The sequence below is a fragment of the Nanorana parkeri genome, unplaced genomic scaffold (assembly GCF_000935625.1).
Source record: "Nanorana parkeri isolate BGI_ZX_2015 unplaced genomic scaffold, ASM93562v1 scaffold306, whole genome shotgun sequence".
Taxonomy (NCBI): Eukaryota; Metazoa; Chordata; class Amphibia; order Anura; family Dicroglossidae; genus Nanorana; species Nanorana parkeri.
This window is the reverse complement of record NW_017306574.1, coordinates 427393-448545: the sequence shown is the minus strand read 5'-3', so window position 1 is coordinate 448545 and position 21153 is coordinate 427393. Positions and strand designations below refer to the sequence as shown.

General features: G+C 46.1%; 1 protein-coding gene across 1 annotated transcript in view; it reads right to left on the bottom strand.

Moving 5' to 3' along the window:
• The window catches only part of LOC108788123 (nectin-1-like), a 72280-nt gene that overhangs the window by 39249 nt on the left and 11878 nt on the right, over positions 1-21153 (bottom strand). Inside the window, exon 4 of the mRNA XM_018557849.1 lies at positions 17643-17954. Within this exon, the coding sequence (XP_018413351.1) occupies positions 17643-17954 (312 nt within the window). The remainder of the gene's footprint in view (positions 1-17642; positions 17955-21153) is intronic.

Genomic DNA, 21153 nt, shown 5'->3' with positions numbered 1-21153 from the left:
ACCCCCATCCTTCCCCCACCTTCAAAGGGGGGGGGGGGATGCTGAAATGACAGCGGATGGTGCCACTGGATCAGATAAACAAAACAATAAGTCACCAGCACTCCAAAGGTTCTCTAAGCAAAGTTCGTTTTGTTCCATGTGTAAAGTTACATCACCAAGTGTAGCAACGTTTTGGAACGCATCCGGTTCCTTCATCAGGCAAAACACTTGTTGATATAACGTTACACGGTGGAATAAAAATAACTTTGCTTGGAGAACCTTTGGAGTGGTGAGGACTTACTTCAGGTGAAGCTGAGCTGCCAAGTCACTGCTGGAAGGAGTGGACAATGGATAAATTCTAGAGTGATTTACATTTTTCTCTTATGCGACATCTGGATAGGACAGCCAACATTAGTCACATATGCCTATTAAGATTAGCATCTGCAAAGATAAACCAAGGAAACTCAACAAAAATGGTTGTGCGTCACTTGGGTTCTAGCCATGAGCAAAATAATGAGACAAAAGGGAAAAAACGCATTTAAAGAGTAAATCTCCCGATGAAGCAGCCACGTCGAGACAAGTGCTGAGCAAAATGAGACTAATGATGCAACTGTTGCCAGGTACCCAGGTTCTATTTTTAGCCACCATGCAATGGAATACTCGCAAGTCTGCTAGATTCAGTAATGTCCATCTCATCAAATATGTATGTTTCCTATCATTTACCTTACCGATTATTCTCATAAATAGTAAGGGCACCTTGTTTACAGTTCACTTTCATGTGAAGATCATTTTATTAGTCTTGGAGGTCTTGTGAATGGCATCCCAGTCTTGGTCCAGAGGGTTCAGTATTGGGTTGGCTCTGCCCTTTGCCACTATAACAGCTTCAACTCTTCTGGGAAGGCGTCCACAAGGTTTAGGAGTTTGTCTATGGGAATATTTGACCATGCTTCCAGAAGCGCATTTGTGAGGTCAGGTACTGATGTTGGATGTCTCACCCCCCCATCTTACGTGGGGGGGGGGTGAGACATCCATTGTAGAAAGTTGGTGGGATATATTAGGCAGCAAGTGAACATTTTGTCCCTGAAGTTGATGTGTTGGAAGCAGAAAAATTGGACAAGTGTAAGGATTTGAGTGACTCTGACCAAATTGTGATGTCTAGACAACTGGGTCAGAGCAACTCCAAAACTGCAGCTCTTGTGAGATGTTCCTGGTCTGCAGTAGTCAGGACCAACTAAAAGTGGTCCAAGGAAGGAAAACCGGTGAACCAGCAACAGGGTCATGGGTGGCCAAGGCTCACTGTTGCAAGTGGGTAGGATCCTTTAGGTCTTCACAACTTACGGGAGTTAAAGGATCTGCCACTGACAATTTGGTGCCAGATACCCCAGCATACCCTCTGCAGTCTACTGGAATCCATGCCTCAAAGGGTTTTGGCAGCAAAAGTGGGAGTTACTCAATATTAGGTGGGTGTTCATAATGTGATCGGCGGTATGTTTTCGCTCACTTACCGATCAATAGAGTCGACCTGTGACAGTTTCAATGTCACACCTCATCTCTAACTATGAGGATGAGTGTAATTCACTCGCCTCATAGTTCTCCTTTAACATATTCAACACTGCTACTGTATAATCTCTTCTTTTCGGTCCTCTGTCAGTCTTATCTTGCTGTCTGAGACCCCTTTAAGATGTTCTGCTCTTACTTCTGGTCCTGTGATCCCCAGGTCACTGCTGTGCACGGATATTTCTGTTTAAAGGGGTATTCTCCATATTTTTCCAAAGAGACTATTAAACAGCCAGTGACATGGCCTCCAGTCCATGGGGGATTCTCTTAAAAGATTAGGAAGTCAGAGAGTTCAGCTCCTAGCAATATACTAGGCATCATGACAGGAGGCAAGGAGACTCACTAGGAGCAAAGACAAGGAGAGTGCTACAGTCGGGACAGATCCCGACAATACTGTCAAGATCCCCCCCTCTGGCTGAGATTTGGGAGAACCTGAAAGATTTGAATCTATACAAGGCTTAAACTCCAGGCAAGCAACTAAAAAAGATACGGTCCCATTGCATTACCCATCATTGGCCCATGCCTGCTCATGCACCAAGGCTGTGCCTTCGGCAATCCTTGTACACCCCAATCTTCCTGTCTAGCCAAGACAGACACGTTTCTCCAGCCATCTATACCAGGCCTTCTTAAACTTTCTCCACTCGTGACCCCTTTTTGGGCAAGGAAATTTTTACGTGACCCCAGTGTCGGTCGGTGTCTCTTTCCTAACCCATTCACCCCCCCAGCATCGGTCGGTGTCTCTCTCCCTCCCCCCCAGTGCCCCCTCTCCCTCCTTACCTTTACCTCCAGCAGCTGTGCTCCACTTCTGCTGGGTTAAAAAAAAAATACACTTCCTGCGCGCACGTGCTCCAGAAGGTACCAAGTGCATAGGGGGGGCCCGCGACCTTAACAACTACACTGCACATTAAACGAAAATTAAAAAATCTTGCTTGGAGCCCAGGCTTCTCCGGCCGCCTGGGCCCCTCACACAAGTACCGGTCGTACCCCCTGATGGCGCTCCTGGCTGGGGATTCAGATCGCGACCCCCCCGTTCACCTGTGGGACCCCATATGGGGTTGTGACCCACACTTTAAGAAGCACTGATCTATACAATGCACGTAGATCATGGTTGGTGGGCGGGTGCTGTACATAGCTTCCTGAAAACATCACAGAACCCTGCCTCAGTAATCCTCCCAAGAGCCTTCAGCCCTGATGCAAGCAGTGGGGTGGGTCTTGGGAGGAGTTATGCAAATATTAAAATGCCTTGATAGGTGGATGTCCGTCTGAAGGAGTGGGCGATCCTAGGTAGGCTGTAGTTGCATGCAAGCAGTCCTAGGTAACACCCACATGCGATGCTGAGCCTCCATGACTGAAAGTACTGAAATTCAAATAAATGGGTTGGTTACGTCTCACAATGTTGTTATTGCCCCCTGTACTTTCTTCTCTCTGACATTTCTTGTTCTGGTGTCACAATGACACCAGGTGGGGGAAACGCTCCCGAATGGGGTCACAGCCAGAAAGCTAACAGACTCTCCTTATCAAACCCGACGTTTGTGTCCGTTTGCTTCAGGACATCTGCATTCTCATCGATAAGGCGACAAAGCGTGACGTTCAGAACACCTGCAGCGTAACGGCTTCCTCACATCTGTTAGAACGACAAACAGCAGTTCAATTTTAACCCCTTGGAGACCGGCCATTTTTCAGTGTTCACCGATGTGATTACTTTGACATTTCATCATAGAACGCTGTACTGAAATGAATTTTATATCATTTTTTGGGGACAGATAGAGCTTTCTTTGGGTTGTATTTAATCACCACTGAGGGTTTTTATTGTTTACTATATAAAGAAAAAAATGACCGACAATTTTGAAAACAAACGTTTTTTTTCTTACGTTACGTTATAAAAAACATTGATTTTTAGCCAATTTTTTTTGTAAAATATAAAAGACGGGGTCATGTCGGGTAAATGGACACCAAACATGTCAAGCCTTAATCAGTTGACATCCACCCATCGTAAAATTACGGGCGAACGGCAAATCCTTCCTGGCGGCTGGACGTACATGTACGTAATTTTTGTATCTACTTGCGGGCGGGCGTGAGCAGAATCCCGCCAGGGAAGGTGAACAGCCGTTACCGGTTGTTTTATAGAAGCGGTCGGCCGGCTCTATAGCTGACCGATCGCTAGTATAACCTCGCATTGCGGCATTTTACCCAAAAATTGGGTAATAATAAATGTTTTATAAATATAACGTAGGGAAAATAGGGGTTTTTTTCAACATTTACGGTCCTTTTTTCCTTATATAGTAAAAAAATAAAACCCCGCAGTGGTGATTAAATACCACCAAAGGAAAGCTCTATCTGTCCCCTAAAAATGGTCTAAAATTAATTTCAGTACAGCGTTGCATGGCGGAATAAATGTCAAAGTACCGCAGTGCTGAATACTGAAAAATGGCCTGGCCAGGAAGGGGGTGTAAACAGCAACTGGTTAAAATTACCAGCCCCTGTGAAACGGCAAAAAAAATACCATACCCAAAATTAGCCATTTTCACACCCTGACTTTCGCAGTGATGTGTAATATATGTCGCACAATTGTCGTTTTCGCACGTATGCACACCCAAGGCATGTTTACGTTTGTTTGGGCGTATATGTGGGGGAAGAGAACTGTGGGGGTTTTTTACATTTTTTAGGTTTGTTTTTTTATATGTGACTATTTTTTTTTCATACTTTACTTTATTACTATCACACAGGGGGCTAACAATCCACTATGTGATAGCACAGATTAGGGATGCACAGATACTTTTCGAGTACCAGTGCCGATACTTGCCATTTTCATGAGAACTACCAGGGTTGCAGCGTTTGCGGCTGGGACCTGGCTCTGGCGCTCCACCACTGTCCTGAAATCATTAGTCTGCATTGTTTTAGAAAAACTGTCACATGACAATAAACAAACATGTATCAGTACTTGTAAGTACCAGTACTCGTACTCACAAAACTGGTATCTGTGCATCAATTTATTTATATGTATAAAAATAAAATCGTACATTAAAACAGAGATGTACAAATCCCAGGAGCTCCGTGTGCTCCTTACAAATGACAGCTTCCTCCTAACTTTTGAATTTTTCTCTAGTGTAGTCTTGGAGCTCAAAAGTATCGGTACATGTACTCGTACTTGTACTGAGTACTGTACTTGGTATCTGTGCAACCCTAGCACAGATACAGTGACAGGTCCCCTTTATGGAGACATCAGGGGTCTATTACACTCCTAATGCCACATAGGGACACAAAGAAGCTGATGAGACAGATTTCCTTCACCGGCTTCTTCTCTGTGATCCTGCCACATAGACCCGCCGTGCTGGTCCCGGGCCCACACAGAGATTAGTTGAGCCTGCGATAGCTGCCAGCAGCGGAAGGTGGGGGGCACAGCCCCCTGCACCACACAAGCGATCGGGTGTCTCTATAGCTGCCCGAACACTTGTATGGAACTGCCATTACCGGCTGTATGCAATTTCAACAATTTCCCACTCAAGCGGACAAGGGAAAAAAAGTTTAAAAACAAAAACACTCACCTGTCGTTATAAGTGAGCTGTCCGGCCGATCGTAGCAAGGGGTTGAAAATGCATTCAAGAACCTTAACTATTAACAAAAGTGTATCTTATTTGTGTATCACTCGGCTGTAGATCCTCAAATCATCTCTGAATTGGTACTGATCCCCCCCCCTCCAGAAGGAAGGACAGTGTCAGCACCTATTCAAAGATGATTGGAGGATCTACAGCCGAGTGATACACAAATAAGAGACATTGTTGTTATTAGTTAAGGTGCCTGAATGTATTTTTAAGGTTTAACTCCTGAGTTTAGTGTCACTAAGTGGAATTTCACATAAAAAAATAACAGGCTGACCTTTTATTGAGGGAGAGACATACAAGGGGACATTTATCAATCTCGCTGCATCTGTTGAGTCCAGTAAACAGTCACAATTCACGCTTCAGACTGAATTAGGGTTGCCACCTGTCCAGGATTCACCCGGACAGTTCGGGTTTTTAATGCTGTGTCCAGGTTTCATGGCAGCTGAAACCCGGACACATGATGTCAGGCAGACAGGGGCAACCAAAATTAAGATAGGGGCTATTGGGCCCCCCACTAAAAATAGTCTCGACCGTGATATTTGCACATAAATGGGTGACGCTATGTACATATGAATAAGTCATGACTCATATTCCCCAAAACATTTCTGTGCGTCGCTAGAGTTTTCGGGTTTCGCTGGAAGAAAAGGTGGCAACCCTAGACTGAATGTGCAACTGATTTAGACTGTCAGTGCAAATTTTTGTACAGGAAGCTGCCGTTGATAAAAACGGCTACAAATACTGAAAACCAAAGCATCACAGCGCCGTAGTGGTGATCACTTCTGCTTTACAGCCCTGGGGGTCACTGGTTTGAATTCCGGTCAGGACAATATCTGCAAGGAAGTTTGCATGTTCTCCCTGTGCTGATGTGGGTTTCCTTCCGCAAGAAGGTTTATGGCCTCCTGTCTCCAGTCCTGTATGCATGTGAGATAGGGACCATAGACTGTAAGCTCCTTGAGAGCAGAGACTGATGTAACTGTACAGTATGTAAAGTGTTGCATAAATTGTCAGCACTATATAAATAACAATATTAAATAAAGTGTATTGTTGCACAGACCCAATCACATTCTGGCTGCTGTAACTGTGCCAAGGATGAAGTTTGAAGGATTAAGCTCAGATTGCCGGAGCCCGCCAGGAGCCTAGGAAGAGGAGCAAACCGACAGCAGGGGGCATGGACGGGAAACGAGATCAGTGAATGGGGAGTGGGGCTGGGGTGCGTCCGAGAGAGGTGCAATCAGAGAGCAGGGGAAATGGCAGACGGATAAAAGCAACAAACAAGTTACATAAGAAACAGAAAAAAAAAAAAGTGTGTATTTAGCAAAAGTTACATCATCACAGTGCAGCTAATCAAGATGGCAAAAGGTCCGGGACACAGAAGAATGGACGAGTATGGTAAGGCTTTGATGGGCTGTTTTTTCCCCCCGAAAAAACGCTAAACATAATACTGCTCATGTTGGCGACGGCTGTCAGCATACCTTACTAAATAGCTCATTTCCCATCTAACGCATGACATAGGACCTGTTCTCCAGATGTTCAATTCACTATGGATGAGTAACACTATACAGCTAAAAGCTTCAGTACACCTAAACATCAAACCTGAACCATACGGATAAAAGTATTTGGACATTCCCCTCAAATGACTGAGTTCAGGAGTTTCCACTGACAGGAACCATTAATGCTGGGCCATACAAAGACATTTCAGACAATTGCGCTCTTCCATCCTTGTGGTAACAGTGTGGTGAAGACCCTTTTCTGTTCCGCCATAACTTGGCCCCTGTGCACAAAGGCAGCTCCATAAAGACATGGTTTGGTGGGTTTGGTGCTGAGGAACATGAGTGTCCTGTACAGAACCCCGACCTCAACCCTACTGAACACCTTTGGGATGAGTTGGAATGCCAACTGTGAGCCGGATCTTCTCATCCAACATCCATACCTGACCTCACACATGCTCTTTTTGTCTGAATGCACACAAATTCCCATAGACACCATCCAAAATCTTTTGGAAGCCTTACCAGAAGACTGGGAGCTATTATAGCCTGGAAAAGAGGGTCAACTCAATATGAATGGTTTGGCTGTGGGATGTCCAACAAGCTCATTACAGGTGTGCTGGTCAGGTGAACGCTGGTTTTAAAATGTAAGGCAAAATGATAACAACTGGCCCCAGGGGCAAATCATGGATCGATGCATGGGTCCGCACACCAACTGGTAATACAGCATTTAAAGTGGGAAAAACAAAATGTACAGAAAAATACCTGTTGCGGGGTGCGTGTGTTGATCTGTCAGAAATCCAGTGAGCTCCTAACTTCCTGTTTGTGCTGACAACACTAATTCTTCTAGCTGGTCAAGCGCAGAGAGAATACATGAACAGTGACTGCAGCTGGCTTGAAATTCAAACAGGCAGATGCTTAGAATACAATAGCCGGAGCCGGAACTTCCTCCATTAACGTTGTTTAGCATGTATCAGGGAATCTCTTTTCTTTATGCAGCCCACAGGTTGAAGAAAAATCTATTAATGCCTTAGCAGCATTGCCAACCCTGCCTACTGGACCACAGAACTCCATCTATCCCCCACCCCTTCCCTGTCCACCTCCACGTGCACACAGTTATTTCCTTCCCAGCAAACCATGCTATTGCCTTGACACCCAAGAGCCATTCCACATACTGTGTGTAGGGAAAGGGCTCTTGGAAGATGTTGTTCTGGATGCTGCAGCACAACTTATGACCATAGTTCTGCTTTCACTTCTCGTTTTCATCTAGGTGCAAAAATAACAAAGTTATACTCTCCCAAACTGCAGAGCTGGCTCGCTCTTAGACCAGTCCTCCCAGCATCTCTACCCCGTCTGCTGCAGCAGTCTAAGGTCCCTAAGTCATCACATCCTATACAGTGTATTGGACGCGAGGACGCCGAGAGACATTCCAAGGCTGGAGAGAAGACAGGCTGGAGAGCTCTAACAGCCAACCCTGGTGCGAGGTTCGGGTAAGTATAAAACTTTGCAATTTTCCTCCATAGAGCAAAATGAGCACATAACCCTTGAAGTGCAAGGACATCCCTACTGCAAGGGTTAAGACATTTCTTTTACGGAGTTCTTCTTCAAAGGCATCGTATGGTAATGAAGGGAAACGCCGTGTCTCCCCTCTCTTTGTATAGGACAGACTCCCTTTCAAATTGTTTGGTGTAGCTTGCAGTATGCAGTATGCATTTAGATGCACCTCCAAAGAAACATCTAAATGCCAAGAAATATACAGTATATATTTCTGTAATTTCCAGGTATGCTGTGTGAATGGGAACACATAACGAAAATATAAAAAGGGATTTTCCCACACCGGACTGGAACAGTAGATATACACATTAAGGAGTGGTAGCTCTGGGAGTGGTCTTTGTGAACTGCCTTCTGCTTTCATTTTTGATCAAAGCAACCAATTATATAAATAGGATCAGCAGTGTGAAGACAAAGCCACTTAAAAAGCGTCATACACCCTTTGTGAATTAAGTCTTTTACTCCCACATCATTACCCTGATGCTTCTCTGTTCCCATAGGGAAAACCTGGTGCTTTAGCAGTTTAATGCAAATGCACCAAAAAGGATTGGCGTAGTGTGAATAGGCTCTAAACTTGTCACTTGTCATTGAATTAACAAGCAGGCTGCCACTGCTGCCCCCCTTCAGAAAATTTTAACTGCCTGGCTGACGGCCAGATCAAGCGACTTGAAAACCTTCTAAGTTACTGACCAGGTGCACATATACACATTTTGACTACACTTGCTGCATGGTTGATCGGGGTCTGCAACTCAGAAAGCATAACAGCCAAGAGAGAGGACGGGGCGGCCAAGAGAGAGGACGGGGCGGCCAGGAGAGAGGACGGGGCGGCCAGGAGAGAGGACGGGGCGGCCAGGAGAGAGGAAGGGGCGGCCAGGAGCGAGGAAGGGGCGGCCAGGAGCGAGGAAGGGGCGGCCAGGAGAGAGGAAGGGGCGGCCAGGAGAGAGGAAGGAGCGGCCAGGAGAGAGGATGGGGCAGCAAGACCACCTGTACTTTCAAGCAGGATTGGCCCCAACCACGTTTTTCATTTTTGACGGCCTCCTTACATAAAAGGTCCTGAATGGCCAATGTTGGAGCACTGAGAGCTACAGATCAATTCTCTCCATAGATATTATCGGTATGGGTTTTTTTTTTCTTTTATTTCCTCCTTTTGTTTTTGTGGGTTTCGTCAGTGTGAATAAAGGACATAGAAGCTTTACAGTTAAAGTGTATTTAAAGCCGAAACTTATTATTTTACACAGAGCAGGGAAAGGGAGGTAAACACCCCTATCAGGTTATTTTTTGACTGAATATGTCCCTTTTAGCTGTCCCCTCACTTCGACAATGGTCACCAGAACAAAAAGGGGAAAATCTTCCCAAAGGGAGTACAGACAGCAAAATACCTGACAAATCTAACTATTAAATGTTTATATTTACATACACTTTAAAGTCCAACTGCAGGCCTCTGAGTGGCCTTTTACACTGTATTGTCAGTGTGTGAATACACACCGATCAGCCATAACATTATTATAATTTGCTTAATATTAAGCAGGTCCCCTTTTTGCCACCAAAACAGCCCTGACCGGTTGAGGTATGCTAGACCTTTGAAGGTGTGTTGTGGTATCTGGCACCAAGCCATCAGTAGCAGATTCTTTAGGACCTTTACACTTTATAGGTTGGGAGGATCTGACTTGTTTTTCCAGCACAGCCCACAGATGCCCAATTAGATTGCAATCTGAAGAATTTGGAGGTCAAGACAGTACTTCAAACTTGTTGATTTCCTCAAACCATTCTTCAACCATTCTTGCAGTGTGGCAGGGCACATTATCCTGCTGAAAGAGGCCACTGCCATAAGGGAATACCGTTTCCATGAAGGGGTGTACTTGGCTAGTGTACTTGGCCTCCGCTGGCTTGCCTTCTTCCTATAGTGCATCCTAGTGCAATCTCCTCATCCAGGTAAGTGACACACACGCACCCGGCCATCCACATGATGTAAAAGAAAACGCGATTCCTCAGACCAGGCCATCTTCTTCCATTGCTCTGTGGTCCAGTTCTGATGCTCACTTGCCCATTGAAGGTGCTTTTGGAGGTGGACATGGGTCAGGATGGGCAGCTACACAGACCCATACACAACAAACTGCCATGCTCTGTGTGTTCAGACACCTTTCTATCACAACCAGCATCAACATTTTCAGCATTTTGATCTACAGTTGCTCTTCTGTTGGATCGGACTGCACAGGCCAGTCTTTCCTCCCCATGTGCAACAATAAGCCTTGGCCACCAATGACCCTGTCACCGGTTCACCATTTCTCCTTTCTTGGACCACTTTTGGTAGGTCCTGACCACTGCAGATCAGGAACATCCCACAAGAGCTGCAGTTTTGGAGTTGCTCTGACCCAGTGGTCTAGACATCACAATCTGACCCTTGTCAAAGTGGCTCAAATCCTTATGATTGGCCATTTATTATGCTTCCAACACATCAACTTCAGGGACAAAATGTTCACTTGCTGCCTCATATACAGTCGTGGCCAAAAATATTGGCACTCCTGCATTTCTGTCAGATAATGCACCACTTCACGCAGAAAATTGATGCAATTACAAATGTTTAGCCATTCTCATGTTTATTTCTTTGTTTGTATTGGTATGACACAAAAAAGTGGAGGAAAAAAAAAGGCAAATCTGACAACATTCCACGCAAAACTCCAAAAATGGACTGGACAAATTTATTATCACCTTCTCCAAATTGCAAGAAATAATTCCATTCCAAGTTTTTGTGGAAAAGCATGGGCAATCTCAAGGTTACAAGTCCATCTACAGAGATCTTAAATGTTCCTGTGTCCACTGTGCGCAACAGTCAAGAAGTTTACAGCCCATGGCACTGGAGCCAATCTACCTGGACGTGGACGAAAGAGAACAATTGATCAAAGATTGTAACGAAGGATTGTTGGAATGGTGGATAAAGACCCTCCATCAACTTCCAGACAAATTCAAGCTGACCTTCAGGCACCGGGTACAACTGTGTCAGCTCGCACTATATGTCGCCATCTGAATGAAAAGGGACACTATGGTAGGAGACCCAGGGGGACCCCACTGCTGACACAGAAACATAAAAAAGCCGGATTGGAGTTTGCCAAAATCCTTTTAGAGAATGTGCTGTGGACAGATGAAACAAAATGACAGCTTTTTGGTAAAGCCAATCATTCTACTGTTTTCAGAAAAAGAAATGAGGCCTTTAAAAGAAAAAAAAATACAGTCCCTACAGTCACACATGGTGGAGGTTCACTGATGTTTTGGGCTTGCTTTGCTGCTTCAGGCACTGGATGTCTTGATTGTGAGCATGGTATTATGAAATCTGAAGACCACCAAAGAATTCTGGGGTGCAATGCAGGGCCCAGTGTCAGAAAATTGGGTCTCCGTCAGAGGTCCTGGGTCTTACGGCAGGACAATGACCCAAAGAACACATCAAAAAGCACCCAGAAATGGTTTCAGACAAAGCCCTGGAGAGTACTGGACTGGCCAGCAATGAGTCCAGATCCAAATCCCATAGAGCACCTGTGGAGAGATCTCAAGATAGCAGTTGGGAAAAGGAACCCTTTCAATCTGAGAGACCTCGAGCAGTTGAAGAGTGATCCAAAATTCCTGTAGAGAGGTGTAAGAAACTCATTGATGGTTACAGGAAGCCATTAATTTCAGTTATTTTTTCCAAGGGCTGTGTTACCAAATACTAATTGAGGGTGCCGATAATTTCGTCCAGTCCATTTTTGGAGTTTTGCGTGGAATGTGTCAGATTTGGCTTTTTTTTCCTCCACTTTTTTGTGTCATACCGATACAAACAAAGAAATAAACATGAGAATGCTGAAACATTTGTAATTGCAACAATTTTCTGCGGAAAGTGGTGCATTATCTGGCAGAAATGCAGGGGTGCAAATATGTTTGGCCACGACTGTATCTCCCCCACTTCCAGGTGCCGTTGTAATGGAATAATGCATGTTATTCACTTCATCTTAATTGTATGGCTGATTGGCATATAATATGGATGCACCGCCGCCATCATAACCAGCCGCCCGGCTCCCTTAGGGCACTGCCGGTCAGAGGGAGATCTCCGGTAGTTCCGGTATCATAGAAAGTATGGGAGCATTTGGGTGATTACAATATACACACACACACAAACACCTTTCTCTAAACTCTTCTGGCTGGTCATATGACACACAGGCTCCTCTCCTTCAGCTCAATTCTCTGCTTCAGGGAAACTTGGTGACCCCATCCATATGGGGTGGGGCCATGACACCATTCATTTACGGTACGTCCTTTTAGGGTTGAAGAACAGTGGGCGTCATTTAAACCAGAAAACTGAGGACATATTGTGGCCAAATAAAAGTACTGCAGGAACAACTTGAGCTGTATAATTTCAAAGCCATTGTATCTCATTTTCAGAGACTCTCTAATGACTGGCCTGGTACAGATGGATTGGCGCAAGGCCAATGTGGTGCCTATATTTAAAACGGGATCAAAGTCTTTACCAAGTAATTACAGACCTGTAAGCTTAACTTGGGCCCCTTACTGTTTAACCTATTTATAAATGACATAGAGTTGGGGATTAAAAGTACTATTTCTGTGTTTGCAGATCACACCAAGTTATGTAGTGGAATGCGCAGTCCTAACAGGATGTCTTCAACTAACAAGCAGATCTGAATGTTCTGTGTGATTGGCATCTATTTGGCAAATGAGGTTTAATGTTGACTCATGTAAAGTTATGCATTTGGGAACTAAAAACATGCATGCGTCATACACTCTGGGGGGAGTATGTTTGGGGGAGTCAATGATGGAGAAAGATCTGGGTGTTGTGGTAGATCACAGACCTAATAATAGCACGGAGTGTCATGCCGCAGTTTCTAAAGCAAGCAAAATACTTTCTTGTATTATACGGGGTGTAGACTCCAGAGAGAGAGAGAGAGAGAGAGAGAAACATCCTCCTGCCCCTGTGCAAAGCATTAGTAAGACCTCATCTGTCACCACCCTTCCTTGTATTATACGGGTTCTAGACTCCAGAAAGCGAGAGACATCACCCTGCCCCCGTGCAAAGCATTACTAAGACCTCATCTGTCACCACCCTTCCTTGTATTATACGGGGTCTAGACTCCTGAGAGAGAGATACATCATCCTAAAGCAAAACAAACGACAAACGCACTCAACAATTTGTTACCAGTTATACAGTAAGGTTGGCGTCCTCCTGACAGGCCTGCACCCAATTGGATATCTTCTGCCCCCATGTGCTCCAAGATGGAGACTCTCATAGTTTAGAGTTAGGACCGCACTATAAGAGGTGCCTTGGCGCGGCAGTGCGGCTTACACATCCTTTGCAGAAGACGTGTATCCAAACCTCTGTCATTGTCCTTAGTGGTGAGACAAGTTGTTTTACATGCTGGTTTGTGAGTGTGCCATGATGCCTTTCTACTGAGATACATCATCCTGCCCCTGTACAAAGCATTAGTAAGACCTCATCCGGAATATACAGTTCAGTTTTGGACACCAGTTCACAAAAAGGATGTTGTGGAACTGGAGAAAGTGCAGCGAAGGGCGACTAAACTCATGAGAGGCATGGAGGAGCTCAGCTATGAGGAAAGATTACCTGACCTGAATGTGTTCTCTCTGGAGAAGAGGCGGCTAAGGGGGGGACATGATTAGGGTTGCCACCCATCCGGTTTGCACCTGGACAGTCCGGTTTTGGAGTCCAGCCAGAGGACACCCAGACTGAGGACACTCCGTGCCGACACCGGCATTTAACATTTTCTGACAGATGCGACTGCTATGCGACTACTAAGGTCCCTGGCAAACAGACACAGGCTGCTCAAACATGCAGTTGGCGTATGTTTACAATGTCCACAATCATGAAATGAATGAACAGGAAGTGATGTAGAGCACTTCCTGTTCATTCATAATTGGGGACAGAATAAACATACTTGGGGGCTATAGCCCCATCCCACCCCACCTCAAGCTGACACTCGGCGCCAGGCAGCATATTTTGAATGGCTTTTTGGCGCGAGAACCGACAGTGCTGCGCTAGGGGGAGGCAGAGGAGCCTCTCACCTAGAAAAGTGGAAGGCACGCGGTGACCCACTGAAAACGGGGTCGTGACCCACTAGTTGAGAATTAAGGGTTTAGAGGGACACGATGCCAGCGCCTTATGCCTTACAATGCTGGCAGCAAAATGGTTAACACTAGACTTCCTTGGTCTCTGTAGCTTTGGGTACTATGGAGATGTTCATCCTCAAAATTCATAGTAGACGCGCTCAATTCATATAGGTAAGGTTCAGCACTCTGTACTCCCCTCTACCAGTGCGCCTGCTTTGTCTTTACACTAGAGATTAACAATTGTGCAACAAACAGACAGAAAAATGTACTACATAAGTGCAGACTAGTTTTAAAATTTACAACAATGTATTCTGAATTTTGTTAAATCCAAAAAAAAAAAACAAGATAAAAAAGAAGAAGAACTATCACGTACCTGGTGGGGAGCCGAGTTGTGAGGAGGCCTCCTTTGCAGCACGAGTTCCACACCCCTGAATGTGGGGACAGGAGGTGGGGAAACAACGGGCAGCACCGGTGCCGGACGATGCAGGACACTGGGCCTGGGCAGGTCCTTGAGGCCCGTCTTCAGTGAGGCAGGAAGCAGGTGCTGATGCGGCTGGAGCAGAGCGGAGTCAGGCAAGCCAGGGTCAGCAACAATCGGGCGGCAAGGTACGAAAGGAGCAGGCAAAGGAGAATCCAGGGACAAGCAGAAGTCGGAGGCAGGCGGCAATCAGGCAAGGTCAAGGAATCCGGTCGATGATGATATGGCAACAGGCAAGATACAGGAACATACACTCAAGCTGAAAGACCACTCACCAAAGATGCTGGGAGTTGGGCCAGCTTAAATAGGATCATTCCCAGACACAGCAAGTCACTTCCTGTGCACCATGTGCCGTTTGCGCATGCGCAGTAGCTGCCGTTTGCGCATGCGCAGTAGCTGCCGTTTGCGCATGCGCAGTAGCCGCCGCTTCCCGCAAATGTGAACAGGCCTATGCGCATGCGCAGTCGTAACTCTGCTGTTAGGCATGGTCTTACAAGAACATATATATGTAGTACATTAAAGTACACTAAATCTATAAAACAAGAATGATTCCAATGGGCCTTCTCTCTGCCAACTATATTTTTCCCACCTGAGATTCTTTATCTAAGTTTCTGCTAACTCACTTTGGCCTCAAACAACCATTTTCACCTTCATCAGCCCAAGCCAATATAACGAAGGATTAGGCCTCATTCACACAGCGTAGACTCGTGCCCTACAGATCCGTACGGCGTGCACGGCTGTATCGGGCCATTCCCGGGAGGGACAGGTGGTGCGTGTGATTGCACGCAGTAGCCTGCTCTTCCCTATGGGAGAACGCGGCCGTACGCTGTCATCCGTGCGGGTCCGGGTGTCCTTGCTCGGACGCAGACAGAACACATCCCATCTGCATCCGAGTACGGACACCCGGACCCGCAGGGATGTGCAGCTCGGGTGTGCGTACGGCCGCGTCCTCCCATAGAGAAGAACAGGCTGCTGCCTACAATCACACACACCACCTGTGCCTCCCGGGAATGGCCCGATACAGCCGTGCACGTCGTACGGATCTGTAGGGCCCGACTCTACTCTGTGTGAATGAGGCCTTAGCGGGTGGTGCGGGGTGTGAGCTCTACACGTTTCATGGATCAAAGTCCACTTCTTCAGGAGATAAGTGAAGGGAAGTACCATACAGCTAAAATCCCATGCTATAAATATATTGGTCAATAACAATTAATCACATGGACACACAAATTCACCTTAAGCTTTAAAAAGGAGAGTTCCAAGCAAGATTTATATTAACCCTTGCAGTGGGTCTACCTCACATGGGCAAGGTGACCGTGTCCCTGAATTAGTTTTACTGTTTGTGAAAGAGGAACTTCACTCGTATCTTTGAAATGACAACAAACACTTTTAGAAATGTTTAGGTGATGACAATCTACAAGCAGATACTTCCTCATAATTGCCGGCTTTCTATTCTTTGCACACCTTATTTTTACTTTCTTCCCCATTCTTTTCACAGTGGCCATTTGAACTAAGGGCAGATTAATAGATCTCCCTTTACTTCCTGGAACTCTGGCACATCTCGGTGATGGACGCCGGCTGGGGGGGGGGGGGGGGGGGGGGGTGACACCAAAAAAAACTGTCATTTTGATGTCACCCCTGCAATGGTGACACCCGGTTGCAGGCCGCACCCCCCCTTGTGACGCCACTGGTGTGGACCTCCACCCAGGTCTGGGTCGCCTTCCGCTCTCTGCCATGCTGCAGCTCCTGCTGTGCTGGGATGATCCTGACATTAGGGGGGAACCCTATTTTTCTTTTGTGTATTTGCATGGGATTTCCCCTTAAAATCCACACCACTATCTCAGATAAGGGCCTGGAATAGATTTTTTAAATTTTTTTACATTTTGGACTGGGGTGCCTCAAGATTTTGCAGACTTTTAAATGACTGAGAAAGTCAAAAGAGTCAGCGTGACAGCCAGCAAATTAGCATTCTCATTATAAGAGTTCCGCAACTGCAGCCTATATAATTCATAGTTACATAGTATTTGAGGTTGAATAAAGACATCAGTCCATCAAGTCCAACCTATTAGGATCTCCTTCTAGGAGTACCTGTACCCCTGTATATTACGGTCCCTTAGGAAATCGGCCAAATGTTTCTTGAACAATTCCACATTCTTTGCTGAAATCACTGTCTGTGGCAGTGAGTTCCAGACCCTAACCGCTCTTACTGTGAAGAACCCCCTTCGCCCCTTGTGCTGGAATTTTTTTTCCACCAATTTTAGGTGATGGCCTCTAGTTTTTGTAATGGAGTTAATTTTAAAAGGAGTTTATTGCTGATGTTGCTACCACCATTGAACATCTACATGAAAATCATATCCCCCCTTAATCTCCTTACTTCCAACGTGAACATGTTTAAATTCAGTAGCCTCGTCTCATAGCTCTGGTCCTCCATTCCCCTAATTAGTTTGGTTGCCCTCCGCTGGACTCTCTCCAGCTCAAGGACATCTTTTCTTAGTACTGGTGACCAAAACTGGACCGCGTACTCCAGGTGGGGCCGAACCAATGATTGATAAAGTGGCAAAATTATAGACTTGTCCCTGCAGTACATTCCCTTCCTAATACAGGACAAGACCCTACATTCCTTTGTGAAATGTTTCCAAAGACCGTGGCCAGGATTTGAAAATTAAAACCTTTGCATATTCATAACCAGCAGTAAATGAGCCTTCAAGCAAGCCATTACTGGCCTCTATAGCTGTAGCCACTGTGGAACAATTCATCCTCAAAAAACACAACAAATGCATTGAAACCCACAAATAAAATAAAGAAATCCACAATGACTCTCTTGCATTCCTGACAGTGTATACCGGGACCAATCACATAGTACAACCCCACGATTGTGCTACTTACACTGTACGTTCTGTATGGTCAGCTTCCTCTCCGTCCTTGCGTTTGATGTCCCAATACCATGTGAGATGACACAAGTCACACTGCGGTCCTTTATTTCTGCTCTCGGGATCATTTTCAGCTGACTCTGGGTGGTCACCGTCGTGTTGGCATGCTGAAGTTCACTCTCTGATGAAATATAATCCAACTTGTCCGTCAGCCACGTGATGTTGGCAGATGGCTTGGCTGCCCTGGCCACACAAATGGCTACAGTCTGATATGGCAACTTTGCCACCACTGGCTCCGGTGAAGGTTCAATGTTGATGTCCGGTTTAGCTGTAACCACAAACATACACGTCAGGCATCTCACGTCAGGGCCTACTTAATTAGTGCAAAAGACTACTATGATGTGCACAGTGTGATATCCCACACAAGACAGTGGGAACGACAAAAGTAGCCTGCCACTAAATATTTTCGGAAATGACAAGTAAAAGCACTCTGCATATTCACCTATTTTTTTTATTAATTCTGAACTCTGGGCAAACAGCTAAATACACAGAAGGAACACATATATGGAAGCAAAATTTGTGTTTTTGTCTATTCAGTCCTGAGATTAACAGTTGTATTCAAAATCATTCAACCCCCATTGCAAATCAGGCACCTTTTAATGACTTCTGCAGTCTCAAAATTATTCAACCCCTTAATGGCAAGCATCTTTAGCCAACAAGATGCACAGCCAGACACCAGCTTCTGGCAGACTTCCTGAGGAATTCCGCATAAGCAATGGCCTCCAGTTCATTAATATTCTTGGGTTTGTGTGCTGCAATCGCCTCATTTAAACCAGAGATTTCCTATGGGGTTCAAGTCAGGTGACTGCGATGGCCAGTGTAGAATCTTCCGGGACTTCTTCTACAACCAAGCCTTGGTGGAATTTGAAGCATGCTGGGGATCATTGTCCTGTTGGAAGGATCCGATGACGTCCAAGCTTTAGCTTCCTCACAGACGGCAAGACGTTTTCTCTTCAACCCCTCCATGGCAAGCATCTTTAGTACTTAGTAGAGCACCCTTTCGCTGTTATGACCTGCTGCAAACAAGATGCACAGCCAGACACCAGCTTCTGGCAGTGTTCCTGAGGAGTCTAAAGGCCGTGACACACTGCACGCGAAGCCGTGCAGAGCGAAGCAAAGCTATCCGGCACGGAGCTTTGCGTGCAGTGTGTGAGCTGAATGCAGTCAGATGATTGACTGCACCTTCAGCCAATCGGCTTGTCCGTAACAACCAGCCAGCTGTTGCATACCGACGCGCTGGTTTATTCGCGCGAGCCGATTGGCTGAAGTTGGAATTGTTGATCTCGGCACGCTCAGCTCCGCGAGCTCTCGCCAGCTGAGGTGCCCAGGAGAAAATGACATGACACACTGCTCGCAAAGGCAGCGCGCCACCGCTCCGCGCTGCTTCGCCTGCAGTGTGTCACGGCCTTTAGTCCATTCTTCATGAGCAATGGCCTCCAGGTCACTAATATTCTTGGGTTTGCGTGCTGCAACCGCTTTCTTCAAATCCCACCAGAGATTTTCTATGGGCTTCAAGTCAGGTGACTGCGATGGCCATTATAGAATCTTCCAGGACTTCTTCTGCATCCAAGCCTTGGTGGAATGTGAGGTATGACTGGGATCATTGTCCTGTTGGAAGGTCTGATGACGTCCAAGGTTCAGCTTCCTCACAGACGGCATTAGGTTTTCTCCTAAGATGTCTTGAAACTTTGTTGAATCCGTCTGTAAGAAACTTACCCGCAAACTGATCCCTGCACGCAATCCAATGCTAAAAAATCCGGGGGAACGCGCCTTGGCTCATAGACAAGCAAAACCTCCAAGATGGAGACTCTCATGGAGACCGCACTACACAGAGGGGCCTTGACGAGGCAGTGCGGCTTTCACCAATTGTGCAGAAGGCGTGTATCTAAAACCTCTGTGTTTAACCTTAGCGGTTAGACAGGTTTTTCTGTATGCTGGCTGGTGAGTGTGCTGGGAAACTTTTTGCTGCTGGCTCATAGACATGCGCACAGGAACGCACTCTCGATAGCGGGCCTGCTTTGTCTATTTAAACAGATAGAAGTCATGATCAAGTTGCTGAGCGGTCATCAGCTTTTCTCTGAGTGCCCTCTATTCTGTTCCTGCGTTCCTGATCTCCTGTGTTTGAACCCGGCTTGCGACCATTGACTCTGACTCCTCCTCCTGATTTGGTACCTCAACTCTCTGCTCTCCTGTATATGATCCTGGCTTGCAATTCCTGACCTGGTCTGTTTAGATAAGAAATTTGAAACAAATTTAAATAAAAAAACATTTTCGGTTTCGGCCTGACAATTTTTTTTATTTCGGTTTCGTTTTTTTCCATTTCGGTGCACCTCTAGTTTCCATACAGGTACGCCATACCATCTTGGCTCCCACACTCTGCAGGTTTCCAGCAACCAGAGAATGCAAAGCAGCCCCAGAACATCACCGAGCCACCACCATGCTTAAAGTGACATTAAACCCTCAGATTTTTTGTTTCCCTACTCTTTGCTGCTCTTCCTTTTAAATCCTCATGTCTTCTCATGCTAGGGGAGAACTTCCCTTTGCAGCTGAGTGCCTCTTCCTGTACTGCTGGCTCAGGTTGCAAACGTACACAAGGACGAGAGAATCTGGAGCAGTTGCCCACGGCAACCAATCAGCTTCTCTCTTCACTTTGTTCAGTTAAGGTTTGAAAATGAAACAGAGAAGCTGATTGGTTGGCGTGGGCAACTGCTCCAGATTCTCTCTCTTCCAGTTTTGATAAATTCCCTTCCAGATATCCATTTCAGAGACAAGGCAGTCTGCTGCAAAACAGAATTTCTCCCCTAACATGAGAACAGATACAGATTTAAAAGGAAGAGCAGCAAAGAGAAGGGAAACAACCATGGATTACAGTAAGGCGCACATTACAGTATTGTTTTATGTTAAAAAATCTGAGTGTTTAATGTCACTTTAACTATAAGCAGAGTGTTCTTTTCAGCATAGGCTGCATTCTTCTTCCTCCTCCAGACATACCGCTGAACCATAGGGCCAAAAAGTACCAGTTTTGTTTCATCGCTCCACAGAACAGAATCCCAAAACTTTTGCGGCTTATTTATTTGATTGATGATCGGTAGTGGTGTACGTCTGAAATCTGGGCACTGAAACCTTCAGCATGTAATACGCGCCTTACTACGCAAACTAAAACCTCAAGGGTTTTCCTTAACGTGCCTTCTCCGAAATCTGAGATTTGTGCTCTTTGTGAAGGATTCTATTGTATTCAGGGCAGGGGCGGACTGGGCCGGGGGGCAGGGTGGCAATTGCCCCCCGGGCCTCTCTGAAGCCACCTCGAATGGGCCCTTGACCCCCGCTGCCACTTGCACACGGCCGCCCGCCGCATCCGACGGCTCTATGATCGGTGCGGCCGCTGCTCGCTGCCTGTCAAGGAGGTGCTCGGGAAGCACCAGCAGGGGGCCCTCTAACATGCCGCGTCTACCTGGTACAGCCAGCCC